The sequence below is a fragment of the Pongo pygmaeus genome, chromosome 4 (assembly GCF_028885625.2).
Source record: "Pongo pygmaeus isolate AG05252 chromosome 4, NHGRI_mPonPyg2-v2.0_pri, whole genome shotgun sequence".
Lineage (NCBI taxonomy): Eukaryota > Metazoa > Chordata > Mammalia > Primates > Hominidae > Pongo > Pongo pygmaeus.
Window position 1 is genome coordinate 60,667,145 of NC_072377.2, and position 12,472 is coordinate 60,679,616.

General features: G+C 37.7%; 1 protein-coding gene across 1 annotated transcript in view; it reads left to right on the forward strand.

Annotated features, from left to right (window-relative positions):
* The window catches only part of MTREX (Mtr4 exosome RNA helicase), a 117,609-nt gene that overhangs the window by 84,795 nt on the left and 20,342 nt on the right, over positions 1–12,472 (forward strand). Inside the window, exons 20-21 of the mRNA XM_054487953.2 lie at positions 5,352–5,462; positions 8,174–8,362. Coding sequence (XP_054343928.1) covers positions 5,352–5,462; positions 8,174–8,362 — 300 coding nt within the window. The remainder of the gene's footprint in view (positions 1–5,351; positions 5,463–8,173; positions 8,363–12,472) is intronic.

Here is a 12,472-nt window from a genome sequence, read left to right on the forward strand (position 1 = left end):
GTAAATCGGAGTTTTCCTGCACCCCCAGAGTTTATTCTTGTTGTTTGTTGTCATTGGTTTGTGTTGTGATTTCTGAATTCTTTTAAGTCTATATTTTTTAATTGTGTGTGGCCACCAAGGTCTCTGCTTGGTTAGTTTAATGGTCAGCTCATAATTGTGCAGAGACTTCCTTAAATGCCTGCAATCATTAAGTTCTCCTGTCTGGCCAGGCGTGGTGGCTCATGCCATAATCCCAGCACTTTGAGGGGCTGAGGTGGGTAGATGACTTGAGGTCAGGAGTTCGAGACCAGCCTGGCCAACGTGGCCAAAATCCATCTGTACTAAAAATATAGAAATTAGTTGGCATGATGGTGTGTGCCTGTAGCTTCAGCTATTCGAGAGGCTGAGGCAGGAGACTTACTTGAACCCAGGAGGTAGAGGTTGCAGTGAGCCAAGATGGTGCCACTTCACTCCAGCCTGGGTGACAGAGCAGGGCTCTGTCTAAAAAAAAAAGTTCCCCTGTCTTTACTTAGAGGTTTTGTATGCATATTGCAGCAAGCCATCAACCCTCAGCTAGGCAGTTAACAACATTACCTTAGCCGCTTCCTGGATGTACAATTTTATGGTCAGACAGAAGTGAGAGCTTAGAGCCTTTTCAGGTCTTTCTTGACTATGCACACAGCCCTGTACATGGCCTTCTAGATTTCCAGAAATGTGTGGGAGCTTTTCTAATTCCCCATGAACGTCTTACTCCCCAGCCTTTCCTTTTAAGCTTTCTGGTTAACCTGTTGTTTCTCCCAGCTGTCATCCACAACCTCAGGCAGCCATGGTGTTAAGCAGTTGCTTCTTACTATTTTTGACAAACACAGCTAGGAAAAAGGTTTGCACTGGTAAGCTCTCAGTCAGGTCAAATAAAAAACAGCCTTGTGAATGGAGTCTTCTGGGGAACCACCAGACTGCAATAATGACAATTCTATGGAAATAGGCCTTCAAAGAGGTTCCAGCCCTATTCTCTCCCCTCCAGTGGCTGCCATACTGGTTTTCAGTGGGATTTGCTCTTTAATTTTCAGGCTGTTAGGAAGCTAAGGAGTGGGAGATGGAGTAGGATAAGTTAAATTTGCCACAAAGCTTGCTATTCTTACCAAAAGTCAGCATTTTTCTTGAATATATGTTCCCTGGATTCCTGCAAGCCTTTGGTTAATTTCCAGAATTTTGAAGAAGTTGATTTTGACAAGTTTTCTCAGTGTTAGCATTGCTTTTATGGAGAAAAGGATTTTTGGAGGTCCTTGCTCCACCATTTTCACTGACACAAATCCAGTTTTTTAATTGCAAATTAATACCACATTGGTTAAAATAATTGTGTGTGCCATGACTTGATTAAAATTCAGTTGGTTCAAAAAACAACTTGCTTGTTGAATGAAAAATTCAAAAACTGTATTATGTTTCAGCTGATAGTCTTGATTTGAAGAAATTATATAGCTTGAAATGTATTTAGAATGTATTGACTTAAAACTTGCTTCTTATATTGTCTACCACATTTGCTTATTTAGGGGAAAATTAAAAAGATTTAAAAGGTCTAAGGATAAAAATACTTCCTGTTATTGGTATTCTAGCAAGTTTCCACTGATTGCTCACATGGTTATTTGGACTTACAAAGACCAGTGCTGCATCATGTTGAACCTGAATTCTGAGTTATATCATGAAGGTAATTAGGTTTAGGAAATTGGATAAACTGCCATATGCAAATATTATGATGTTTTTAAATATCTGAAATTTGATATTTATAATTTCATGACAACTATTCATTCAATTTTTAAACATTTAACTTCTTGTTTATAAAATGTCATGTTTCTAGTTAGGGAACTCTTAGGATTTCCCTTTTCTGTGCTTTAGGAAGCATTTATAGAATGGCCTTTGTAATCTGTTTCCTGTCATTAAAGTGTTAGTTGACCATTTCTTGGATGGAGTTTAGTATGGAAAGCAGCCTTTGAAATTGGACAGTTTTTGTCTTCTTTCTGAATCTCGCCTTCACAAAATAGTGTTACTCTGTTTTGAAGGAAATTCACAGATACCTGTGCATATTGAATTCGACTACAGGTATATAAAAATAGTCTTTCTAAAGCCAAGTGAATTATTTTTAGTTTTTCTACCCTTTTAGATGTAGTTAAGTGCATACAAATTGTGCATCTTTCACTCTGGATGTCGGCTATGTGGTATTGATAATTTTTCATGTCCTGAGTCTTCTCTGTCCAAACAGTGCATCAACTGCTGGTTCACAAATTGGTGGCCCAAGACCCAATGCAGCTTACAGAATGTTGTTTCTAAAATGAATTAGACCAGCAGTCCCCAGTCTTTTTGGCACAAGAAACTGGTTTCGTGGAAGATAGTTTTTCCATGGACCAGTGTGGAGCAGGGGTGGTTTGGGGATGAAACTGTCCCACCTCAGATCATCAGACCTTAGATTCTCATAACGACCAGGCAACCTAGATCCCTTGCATGCGCCGTGTTTGCACTGGTATGAGAATCTAATGCTGCTGCTGATCTGACAAGAGGGGGAGTTCAGGCGGTAATGCTCTCTCCCCCACCACTCTTGCTGCAAGGCCTGGTTCTTAACAGGTCACAGACTGGTACCATCCCGGGGCTTGGGGACCCCTGAATTAGACAGTTTGGGAGTAAAAATAAAAATGATAGTAAAGGGCCGGGCGTGGTGGCTCACACCTGTAATCCTAGCACTTGGGAGGCAAAGGCGGGCAGATCACCTGAGGTCAGGAGTTTAAGACCAGCCTGTCTAACGTGGTGTAACCCCATCTCTACTAAAAAAAAAAAAAATTAGCCAGAAATGGTGGCAGGTGCCTGTAGTCCCAGCTACTCGGGAGGCTGAGGCAGTTGAATCACTTGAACCCAGGAGGCGGAGATTGCAGTGAACCGAGATCGCACCGCTGCACTCCAGCCTGGGTGGCAGAGCGAGAATCCATCTCAAAAAAAAAAAAAAAAAAAAGATAGTAAAGGATTTATAACCGTATGAAAATAAAATAATCCATGAATCCAGAGAGAGATATATAAAATATAAAGGAAATGGCCGGCCTTGGTGGCTCACGCCTTTAATCCCAGCACTGTGGGAGGCCAAGATGGGTGGATCACTTGAGGTCAGGAGTTCGAGGCCAGCCTGATCAACATGGCGAAACCCCGTCTCTACTAAAAATACAAAAATTAGTTGGGATTGGTGGCACACGCCTATAATCCCAGCTACTCAGGAGGCTGAGGCGGGAAAATTGCTTGAACCCGGGAGGTAGAGATTGCAGTGAGCCGAGATCATGCCATTGCACTCCAGCCTGGGCGACAGAGCGAGACTCTGTCTCAAAAAATAAAATAAATAAAATAAAAGTTAGAAAAGTCACCATTAGGCAACTACCACAAATAGTAACTTACTATGGCAAGAATCATCCATGGATGCTGAAACTGGTTAACTGAAAGTTTAATGAAGAAAGGATATTCACAAAATCTCAAAAGGCTCTCCCTACAAATTTCTTAATTGTAGAGAGTAAAATAGTAAATAATACTATAATAAAGAATCCTGCAGATAGCACCTTAATTGAATGATCAAAGTGATCAACATTATCTCTAATAATGTTAACTAGTGGACTGAGTAGAACAGAACATGATTTCCACCGAAAATGGATAATCTGAATCTTACGATTCCTCATGACCAGAGAAACCCATACTGAGACTCATTTTATAAAATAACCTATATTCTTTTTTTAAAAAATCAAGGTCTTGAGAGACACAGAAAAACTGGGGGAACTGTTCCAGATTAAAGAAGAAAAAAATGTGACATCAGTGCATGATCCTAGTTTGGTTCCATGGAGTAGTGGTGGGGAAGGTACTACAGTGGTATAAAAGACATTATTGTGAAAGAGGACGAAATCTTAATATGGACTACAGATTAGATGATATCATTGTCTCGACATTAGATTTCCCTCTTTTAATACTTGTACTTTATGTGTGTAGAAAGAGAATGATGAAGCAAATAGGCAAAATATAACTAATTAGTGAATAGAAATAAGGGTATGTGGGATTTATTTCATTCTTACAAGTTTTCTGTAAATTTGGAATTCTGTGAAAATGTCAGTACCATCAAAGAGCAAGAAAGGTGGGGTATATTTTTAGATTAAAGAAGACTAAGGAGACATGACCACTAAATCCAGTTTATGATCCTTGGCTGGACTCTGAATCCAAAAGTATGATGGTAATAGTAGTGTATAAAGGTCATTAGTGGGTCAGTGGGGAAATCTGAATAGGGATTGTATATGGTATTTCCTTAGATCTTACAATATTGTAGCTTTGCAGGAGAATATGCTTGTTCTTAACATATACATGTATTTGCTGGTCAAGTGAAGTGATTGTTGTCTGCAAGTTAATTTCAAATGATTAAAAAAGGAAGAGGAGGAAAAGGCAGGCAGGAAGAAAGAAAAAACAGCCCACCCCAAAAACTTTAACTAGATAGAGAAAAACTGCTGTTAATGGTTTGACAAACTAAACCTTTTTTGGCAAGTTTGGCAAATTATCGAACCTTTCTACCTGTACTAGAAAATCTAGAAAGGTTAGATAATTTGTGTAAGGTCACACAACTAGCTGAAGACTGAGTTCAATCACTGTACCGTTTTTGTTCAGTAAAGCACTATGAATATATTTGCTATCAGCAAGCCAGTGAAAATTGTGTTTTCATCAGTGATCAGTGTAAAAGTAGCCTTGGAAGACAGATTTGGACCTGTGGAAACATTGACTTTGCCTCAGTTTATGGAGGCTCTCTGGATTCAAGAGCAGTTGAAAGGAAGCAAAGTTTGATGTCGATAATTTGCCATTTCGACAAGAGAAAACATGGAAGAAAGTTTGCAGATAGGTGTTCTTCAAGATTATGTCTAATGGAATATGCTGCTTTCTGTCTTTGAAATACTTCTTCATTCCTGCCCATCCAGAACTTACATGAATCTTTCTTGACCTCCTAAACCTGTTAAACAAGAGTCTTTCATTCTTAGTACTATAGTACCTTTATGTATTAATATTTTTTAACTGCCAAATATCTGAGACCATAAAAATGAGTAAAGTGTGGATTCTGTATTGAGGGGAGCTCTTATTTTTATGTACCATTTATTTACCTGTTAGAAGTTTGAACTGGTTTTTACTTTTTAAATACAGTCTCTATTAAGAAAAGCTTCAGTGTGGGAGAATGCTTCACGGTGATTATTATGTACTTCTTACTCCTGTTACATACCGTAAATGCAACTTCCTCTTTAAGGATCCAAGTTTAGGAAATAGTAGAATATGAACATGTGCAAATTTAACTGTAATACTGTATAACTTTTTGGTCATAGGTTGTCCCAGTTTTGGTGCATCTCCTGTCTGCTATCAGCAGTGTTAGGCTTTACATTCCTAAAGACCTTCGGCCGGTGGACAATAGACAGAGTGTTTTAAAATCAATACAGGTATGTATTAATTTTATAAATTAAGTATAAATTTTATGTAAATACAGATAGTGTTTATAAAGAGGCAACTGAAATGCTTTTAAATATATTGCTTTCTTTCAGAATACCTATAAATACTACCAATAGTGGCAATTATTTTTCATAAAAATAAAGGCAGCAGGTCTTCATGTGGATTTGTCCTCTCTTTGAATCTGCCAACAAAGTGAGTTAGTAAAGGAGGACTCACAAGGAAAACCATTCTGCTTTATTCATTACGAGTGAAAGCTATAGACTGTATTACAAGTTTCATGTATAAAATCATGTACTGACAGGACGTTTAACCATTTTTTAATATAGTTAATAAATACATGAAATTGTTTTCTTTTCAATAGGGAAAATTGAGATTTTGTAGTAAATTTAATTTTCTAGTAGAAAAAAGGTGCAGTGGCTCATGCCTGTAATCCCAGCTCTTTGGGATGCCACAGCACAAAGGATCACCAGAGGCCAGGAATTTGAAACCAGCCTGGGCAACATAGTGAGACCCCCATCTTTACAAAAAAATGTAAAACTAATTTAAAAAGAAATTAGTAGGACTCAGTGGTATGCACCTGTAATCCCAGCTACTCAGGAGGCCAAGGCAGGAGGTTCACTTGATCCCAGGAGTTCCAGGCTCTACAGTAAGCTGTGATCACATCACTGTACTCTAGCATGTGCAACAGAGTGAGACCTTGTCTCTTTTAAGAAAAAAAAAAAAACAAGGAAGTGATTTTAGCGAAGTTATTTAGTTAATAGTTTGAAGAGCATTTACTGTGCAGTGAAGGCTGTGTACTAAAATCTGAGAAAGCAAAGATAAGTAGGATGCTTTCAGAGTAGAGTAGGAATTTTTAAGCTGTGTTCCGATGGTGGGCTTCCTGAAATGAGTGATTCTCTGACAGTTTTACAAAATTTTTATGTAGATGTGGATATCTTTTCCAAAACAATCACTCCTAGAAGGTTTTTATCACTATTGGTCTGGTAGTAAATAAATATATCTTATAAGTTCATTGAAATTGTTTTTTCTAATATTTTCAGAATAGCACAGTTTTGAGCAGAAATACACATTAATCATTATTAACTTAGCATTAAGTAATGCCATTATTTTGAAAAAAACTAATTGTTTTGTACTTCTGGGTTAGGTCAGTTCTCATTTTGCTAAAGTGAAAATTGAAATTAATTTTTCTTTGTCTCTTGGCAAATGTCAGGCTTGTCTGTATTTGTCTTAAACATCCCTGTGCTGTATCTGGTGTTGATATATTTCAGCTTTCACATTAATTTCACGATAACCTGAGTCTCAGTTTTGCAACATGATTTAAACCGAGTTAGACTGTTTTTTTTTCTTGGTCCTTCATAGTCGTTTACATCATTCACCACGTAGTGAGAAGCCACAGGAGGAAGAATTGGGGAAATTAGCCTGCCAACAGAACCCTTCACATAATAAATAAAGATTTCCCTTTAGCTACATTAATTATACTTTTTAAACTTCAGAACTACAATTTTAGTGTTTTCTCTGTTCTGGAACCTCACACCAGTGACTCAGTTTCTTTATGTATAAAAATTGGCCAGGCACATGCGTGGGATTTTTGTACTGACATTAGCCTGCTTTGATCAGGGCAGACATATATCCTGAAACTGTACCATATGCACTTACCAGATATATTAGTCTTTTGAAAGAGCTCGCCTTATTTGCTCATTTGGGACAATAATGTGCAAATGTCTTTGAACCCTTTACATTTGTTTGTCACTCTTAGTGTGTTTCTCCTTCCCAATTCCCAGTTCCTAACTAGCCAAATCCTATCTTATCTTTAAGGGTTATCCAAGACCCTGAAAGTTTCTCAGTAGGATACCAGCCTACAGTGAGCTATTTCTTCTCTGTATGAATATGTCTATTGCATTTAACCATTAATCATGTTTTTTTTTAAGCTAAAGGTCTCAGGACCTTTTATTTTTTATTTTTTTATTTTTTTGAGACGGAGTCTTGCTCTGTCGCTCAGGCCGGAGTGCAGTGGCGCAATCTCGGCTCACTGGAAGCTCCACCTCTCAGGTTCACGCCATTGTCTTGCCTCAGCCTCCCTAGTAGCTGGGACTACAGGCGCCCGCCACCACGCCCAGCTAATTTTTTGTATTTTTATTAGAGACGGGGTTTCACCGTGTTAGCCAGGATGGTCTTGATCTCCTGACCTTGTGATCTGCCTGCCTTGGCCTCCCAAAGTGCTGGGATTACAGGCGTGAGCCACCACACCCAGCCCTCAGGACTTTTAAAAAAAAATCTATATTTTACAAGTCAGTAGTGCCCTCCCTAGGCATCAACACCAAGGAAATAATCCGAAAACAGTTTAAACATAGATGTTCAATACAAGACTACTTTTGATGGCAAGAAGTTACAACAATGTAAATATACAATAATGAATTTAGCAATAAGTTGTGCCACGTTCAGGACTATGATCAAATTATTACTTGTAGATTTATTAGCAAATCATAATACATCTGTAAATCATAGTATAGCATTGAAAAGGAGTTTTCAAAAATAAATGCAATGGAAAAATGCCCTGTAATTTAAATTGGCAAAAGAGAAAATTATATATGTAGTATATTTTTTATGTCCATGTGCATAGAAAAAACGGGAAACACTGATTTGGTTTGGTCTTACTGATTTTGACTATAAGATGAAAATGAATTTTACATGTTTTTTTCAGGAAGTTCAGAAACGTTTTCCTGACGGCATCCCCTTATTAGACCCTATTGATGATATGGGCATTCAAGATCAAGGGCTGAAAAAAGTCATTCAGAAAGTAGAAGCTTTTGAGCATCGAATGTATTCTCATCCACTTCACAATGATCCAAATTTGGAAACTGTGTATACGCTTTGTGAAAAAAAAGCACAGGTATAGCAGAAATTTGGTTTTTATAGTAGAATTCTATATGTTTCACTGAATAAATGTGTGTTTGTCATTTTCTTATCCTGTTGGTTTAATCGGCTAAAACAGGAAAATGTGAGCTATCTTTTAAATAAACTGTCAGCTCTGAACCTGTCAGCTCTCATCAACAAGACAAGATAAAGTTCATTTTGCTATAGTTTGATATTTCACATAGGATGTTCTGTTTTTTCTTCTTTTTTAAATTTGAGATATAATTTACACAGCATAGCATTCACCCTTTTAAAATGTCCAACTCACTGGTTTTTAGTGTATTCACACATACTTGCAGCCATCACCACTATGTAACTTCAGAACATTCTTCTCACCCTCTGAAGGAACTTTATACCCATTAGCAGCCACTCTCTGTTTCTCCCATCCTCCAACCCTTGGCAATCACAAATCTGCTTTCTATCTGTATGGTTTTTCCTATTCTGGATATTTCTTATAAATAGAATCATGTAATATATGATGTTTGTGTCTGCTGTCTTTCACTTAGCATGTCTTCAGGGTTTATGCCTGTCGTACCATAAATCAGTACTTCATTCCTTTTAAGGCCAAATCTTATACGTGTGTGTGTGTGTGTGACAGAGTCCTGCTCTGTCACCCAGGCTTCAGTCCAGTGGCGTGATTGTGGCTCACTGCAACCTCTGCCTCCTGGGTTCAAGTGATTCTCGTGCCTCAGCCTCCCTAGTAGCTGGGATTACAGGCAAGCACCACCATGCCCAGCTAATTTTTGTATTTTTATTAGAGACGGGGTTTCGCCATGTTGGCCAGGCTGGTCTTGAACTCCTGACCTCAGATTATATGCCTGCCTCAGCCTCCCAAAGTTCTGGGATTACAAGCATGAGCCACCGCACCTGGCCTGGCTAAATTATATTTTGTTGTGTGGATATGCCATATTTTGTTTACCTATTCATCAGTTGATGGACAGGACATTTGTTTTTTTCTAACTTTTTGGCTCTGATGAATAATGCTGCTGTGAATATTTGTATACAAGTTTTTGTATGGATGTTTTGAGTTCTCTTGAGTGGAATTAGGTAGGATTGATGGATCATATGGTAACTCTATATTTACCTTTATTCTCAGAAACTACCAGACTGTTTCCAAAGTGGTGCACCACTTTATGTTCTCACTAGCAATTTACAAGATAACTGCTTTCTCTACATCTTCGCCAGCATGTGTTATTGTCTGTGGTTTTTGCTGTAGCCATCTTAATAGCGTCAAATGTTAGTAGTTCAGCTTTTTAGGATAATTAGCTGTAATGTCTAACCAGTAAAAGCATTATTATAAGCATTCTGTATAATGAATTTAGAAAAAGCTTTCTGACATGAACACAATCCTTTCCACTACGTACTTTTTTTCAACTGGAATGTATTATACTATACAAATCTCCCTTCCTCCATGAAACTTACAACTCCCTGCTGTTGTACTTTTTCAACTTTTATCACATACCACTTTTATCAATACATTTGTCTTTGTGTCTCACAAACTAGATTTTAAGCTCCTTAGAGTCTGATGTTTCATTTTAACTTATTTACATTTTCTCATAATGGTCTATCTTTATAAAGTAAATGCCCAGTGTTTGTTGGATAAATACATGAGTAGAAACTCCTTTAATAATGTGTTCAGTTCATAGTTTTAAAGCACTCTCCCTTTCTAGCTTTTTGTGAACTTACATCATATGGTGCTGTAGCATATACACAATACTGGCTGCATGCTCAGTGAACACATCTATGCTCTGACCCACCTTCAAGTGCTGCTAGGCAGGAAGCTTGCCAGGTACTTCTCAAGATGAGGAAACTGGGACACAACAAACTTTCTTTACTTACACAGATATCCAGTTGTGATTCTCACCTGTTCATCTCTTACCAGAACCATTGTAGCAGCTCTCTCCCTGCTGTCAGTCCCTCCATGGCCACCAGGGTCAGCCTTATGTTTTCACAACACAAGAACAGGTAGACTTGAGCGTGATTGTATGATTGGAAAGCATCCTTGGAGGTGGTTTGAAGGCATTATCTGAGCTGCTCAAATATGCTGAAAAAGACCTTGTCTGGCTGAAGGGACTGGCTAAATAAAGTTGTTATGGAGACTCTGCAATAACATGTAAGAAAGCTCATGCATAAGCATTACATGAAAAAAGGATCTGAAATTGAAGTGGACTACAATTGCTATTTAGCAAAAATATAAAATACACCAGAAAAGACTGAAAGGAAAACTTTAAGTGGTTGTGTTACAGCAATAAGATTATAGTGGTCTTTTTTTTTCTTTTCCTGCCGCCTCCCCATCATTGTCTGTAATGTGCTTATATGTATATAAGCACATTATATATACATATAAGCACATTATATGTGTGTGTGTGTGTGTATGTGTATGTATGTGTGTGTGTGTGTGTATATATATATATATATAATTTCTTTTTTTTAATGGAAGAAAAATACAGCCTGGGCACAGTGGCTCACTCCTGTAATCCTAACACTTTGGGAGGCCAAGGCGGGAAGATCACTTGAAGCCCAGAAGTTTGAGACCACCCTGGGCAAGATGATGAGACCCCCATCACTGCAAAAAAATTTTAAGAATTAGCCAGGCATGGTAGCATACACCTGTCATCCCAGGTACTCAGGAGGCTGATTTAGGAAGGTCACTTAAGCCAAGGAGGTTGAGGCTACAGTGAGCCGTTGTTGCACCACTGTACTCCATCCTGGGTGACAGAGTGAGACCCTATCTCTTTAAAAAAACAAAAACAAAAGTGTACATGTACAGTCCAGACATTTTTTTTCCCAATATTTTTGTTCCACAGTTGGTTGAATCCATGGATGTGGAACCCACAGATATGTAGGGCCAACTGTGTATCTGTGTTCTTTTATAAATATGTTGGAAAAGATCTTGTACAGCATTGTCCGGTATCAGCCACATTTAAATTTTTTGGTAGCCACATTTAAAAAAAGAAAGAAAAAACTAGTGGCATTAACTTTAGTAATATTTTTATTTAACCCATTATACCTAAAATATTTCACATATTTTTATATTCAAAATACAAACATTACTCAAGAAAAAGTATCTTAGAGATTGGACTCTCTTCTACCTTGTAAGCTTTATAAGCCTCACAGTTATTAGCACGATGCTTTGCTCTGCTCACATAGGCATCCTCAGTCACTTCAGTCAAAGAAACCCTAAAAAACAATGGTTTGTTCCTTTTATTCTGATAGGCCTGATAAGTCATGCTAGGTAGCATAGCATTCATTGTCTAGCTTGGAAAGCATTGCTTCCTATGACATGGCATTGTGACTACACATCTGTTCATAGAAATATAAATAATCACTAAGAGTTTGCATCTAGGGTCTGATAGCCTGGGTTTGAACCCCATCTTTTATCACTCAGCAGCTCTGTTCATAGCAATATAAATAATTGAAAAGAGCTTAGATTCTAGGGTCTGCTAGCCTGGCTTTGAACTCCATCTTTATCACTCAGTAGCTCTGTATTCTTGACCAATTTACTTAGTAATCTCTCTGTGCCTCAGTTTTCTCGTCTGTAAAATGCAGATTTAATATTAGTTCCCTACCTTTTAGGATTGCTGTAAGAATGAAATAATGTAAAGCACTAGAAATAGAGGACATAGGTAGTCTCTGAATAAATATCAGTTGCTGATCACCTTCATAATTTTTCCTCCTTAGTAGAAGTTTAATAAACAGTCTAAAAAATTCCATTATCTTTGGATTTCAGCTTATCAAAACTTTTCTGTCAGTGTTTTTCTGAACCACCACTTCAGGATGCCGTTGTTTTTTGTTCTTCTACTACTGTATGCTTGTCACAGTCAGAAAATATGTAATATTTACTGATTAACTAAATTTTAAAACTTATCTACTCTAAAGGATGACATCAAGATGATACATTTTCATTTTAAGGTTTCATCTGTGTTTTAAATAAAGGCCTATTCTCTCTGCTAAAACCATTTCCAGCTTAGGCAAATTCGTGATTTTACTTAAGGGCAAAGAGAAGGAATAGTTTTCAGGACATCATGGGGGCAATATAGATAGTCAAGAGAAAAGATTTCTGTACCCTCATTTTTCTTTCCCTGTT